Genomic DNA, 2,801 nt, shown 5'->3' with positions numbered 1-2,801 from the left:
GCTGCTCTGCAATCCCTTAGGTATGCAATTCAAATCCAACAGATGCTCTGCTGGAGAAGGAGGGGCAATATCCTCCTGTACCAGTCAGATCCAATTTGACGGTACATAAAAAAAAACATAAAAAAGAAAAGAGAAAAATACTCAAGCACCACAACAAGATAAAGGTGGACAACTCAATAGAAAAATGGGCACAAGGATATGAACAGACACTTCACCAAAGAAGATATTCAGATGGCGAACAAACACATGAAGAAATGTTCAAAATCTCTAGCTCTAAGAGAGATGCGAATCAAAATAACTATGAGATACCATCTCACCGCAGGAGGAATAGCAAAATTTAATAAAGTAGCAAACAACAAATGCTGGAGAGGTTGCAGAGAACCTGGAACCCTTATTAACTGTTGGTGGGAGTGTAAAATGGTGTAACCACTATGGAAGGCAGTATGGCACTTTCTCAAAAAGTTGGAAATAGAAATACCATTTGATCCAGCAATTCCAATACTGGGAATATACCCTAAAGAAACCATAACTGCCACCAAGCACACCCATATTTACTGCTGCTTTGTTTACAATAGCAAAGAGTTGAATACAACCCAAGTGCCCATCAACAAACGAATGAACAGAGAAATTGTGGTATATTCACACAATGGAATATTATGCTGCATTGAAACACAAGGAACTCATGAAATATTATACAAATGGGAGACCCCGGAGGACATTATGCTGAGTGAAATATCTCAGTCACAAAAGGACAAATACTGCATAGTATCACTGTTGTAAAGCGGGACTGACATCAGAGTTGGGGAAAAACTAAGAGGAGAGAAATAATATATACTGCACTGTAACAGATGAGGGAGAGAACTGTTTAGAAGGAATTTATGATTAGGCATTATTGTCAAGAGAAGAGTCCAGAATAAAAGCTGCACAGTGGAGGGATTATATGACAATGAAATTTAAATTTTTTTACTTTTCAAAGAGAAAAGCAAACTGGGGGGGAGGGGTGGGCAGGGAGTAAAGTGTGCAACAATGGATGAATGGAAATCCAAAGTCTCTGTAAACTTTCATTTAAAAACTTTTAAAAAACCATAAAAAAAGAAAATGGACAGGAATGAATATCTCCTTTTTTTACAGATCACTGATCCTTTCCAAACAGCAGTGCTACCAGTCTCACCTTAAAATATTCACCTCCAAAGGCCCAGTTGCCAAGCATCTCAAAGAAGGTGTGATGGGAGAGGTCTCGGCCCACGTCCTCCAGGTCGTTGTGGCGTCCCCCAGCCCTTACACACTTCTGACTGTTGGCCACACGTCGGAAGCCTGCCATCTCGCTTCGTGGGTCCACGGTGCCCAGGAAGATCGGTTTGAACTAGAAGCACCAGACAGACTGTTTAGCTTGAAGGCTGATTGTGCCCAAGAACATAATGTGGTTGTGGTTTCGGGGGGTGGGGGGTAACCTTGGAGGCTGTGGTGCCCCATCTCTGCTTTGTGGTGCAGGGGAGGGGTAAAGGTATCATGAGATAGAGACCCCTCTGTTAGGCAAATAGACAAGATGAAAGAAGCCATGTGCTGGTGGCTGGGAACAAACACACCACACTCCAAAGCTACAATCTTCATTTGTCTTTTCAACCACGTGCAGTAGTAATTAGAGAGTACAAAATTTGAGATCACAAGGTTCTTCTGGGAATTCCTAGAATGTTAACATTTTAGTGGCGATCTTGGGCAACTTCCATGGTTAACCTACTCTCTCATTTTACAGATGATGACAATGACATCTTGAAAGGGTAAATGTTTGTTCAAAGTCCGCTTACAGAGCAGTGCCCAGCACACAGAAACTTATTAATGGATGAGTTTATAAATAAAAGCATGAATAAATAAAACGGACTTTCCCTCAATGGGAGTGCCTAAAACTAGGCCCCAATTGAAAGGCTCTCAGGTCCATTCCACCCTAAAACCCTTTCCCAATAATTCTGCCCATCCATGCACTGTCCTCTTTCATGCAAACCACGAGCTCTGCCCCCCGATTCTTTTGTCCAATTGCGACGCTCTTTCACTCCGAAAATGTCATAAACTCCGCCCCCAGGCAGCAGGGCTCCGTACCCACCTGGTTCATCCCTGCATTGACAAAAAGCAAGCTGGGGTCGCCACGGGGCCGCACGGAAGCAGAAGGCAGCAGCTTGTGTCCATGGCGGTCGCGAAAGAAACTCAGGAAAGCATCCCGCACGGCCGTAGCCGGGATTGGAGGGGGCTCCGATGAGAGTGGCCGATGGCTGAGACCTTGCCATGAGAGCGACCTTCTAAGGGCCCGTCGCAGCCGCCGGGCTGCAGCAGCAACCGACGCAGCCATCTTTGCTCCGGGCAGGCACTTCTAGGTTAGAGGGCATCGGCAGAGCTAGAAGGTAACTCCCGCATTTCAGGATATTCAGACGTTTCCTGCAGCGTCCCCTGTCGGTAGGAGGTCTGAGACCTGCTCAAACTAAGTCGGCTCAGACTCATACTCAGAACTCAAATCATTGCCACCCAGTCGGAATTGACTCACCAGAAGATTTTCAGAGGCTGTAAATCGCATGGAAGGAGATTGACGTCAGTCTCCTGCGAATCATATGGTGAATTCAAGCTGCTTGCTTTTGGGTTAGCAGCACAGTTCTCTACCCACTAGACCACCAGAGTTCCCTCATAGGCTATTCTATATAGTTTTCAAGGTTGTAATTTTTTTAAATTTTTTTATTAATTTGAATAAACATTTACAGAGGTTTTGGATTTCCATTCATTCATTGCCGCACTTTTCTCCCTCCCCACCCCTCCCC

The 2,801-nt window shown here is 44.7% G+C and overlaps 1 protein-coding gene across 1 annotated transcript in view; it reads right to left on the bottom strand.

Moving 5' to 3' along the window:
- AARS2 (alanyl-tRNA synthetase 2, mitochondrial) overlaps positions 1–2,341 on the bottom strand; it is a 15,828-nt gene extending 13,487 nt beyond the window's left edge. The window contains exons 1-2 of the mRNA XM_006882134.1: positions 2,099–2,341; positions 1,172–1,363 (exon numbers count right to left, since the gene is read on the bottom strand). Coding sequence (XP_006882196.1) covers positions 1,172–1,363; positions 2,099–2,341 — 435 coding nt within the window. The remainder of the gene's footprint in view (positions 1–1,171; positions 1,364–2,098) is intronic.
- Between the last annotated feature and the right edge of the window lie 460 nt (positions 2,342–2,801).

Source organism: Elephantulus edwardii, unplaced genomic scaffold, assembly GCF_000299155.1.
Source record: "Elephantulus edwardii isolate Elephantulus edwardi_28Jun2011 unplaced genomic scaffold, EleEdw1.0 scaffold00017, whole genome shotgun sequence".
In the NCBI taxonomy this organism is placed as follows: domain Eukaryota; kingdom Metazoa; phylum Chordata; class Mammalia; order Macroscelidea; family Macroscelididae; genus Elephantulus; species Elephantulus edwardii.
The sequence above is the reverse complement of the archived record's forward strand: the minus strand, read 5'-3'. Positions and strand labels throughout refer to the sequence as shown.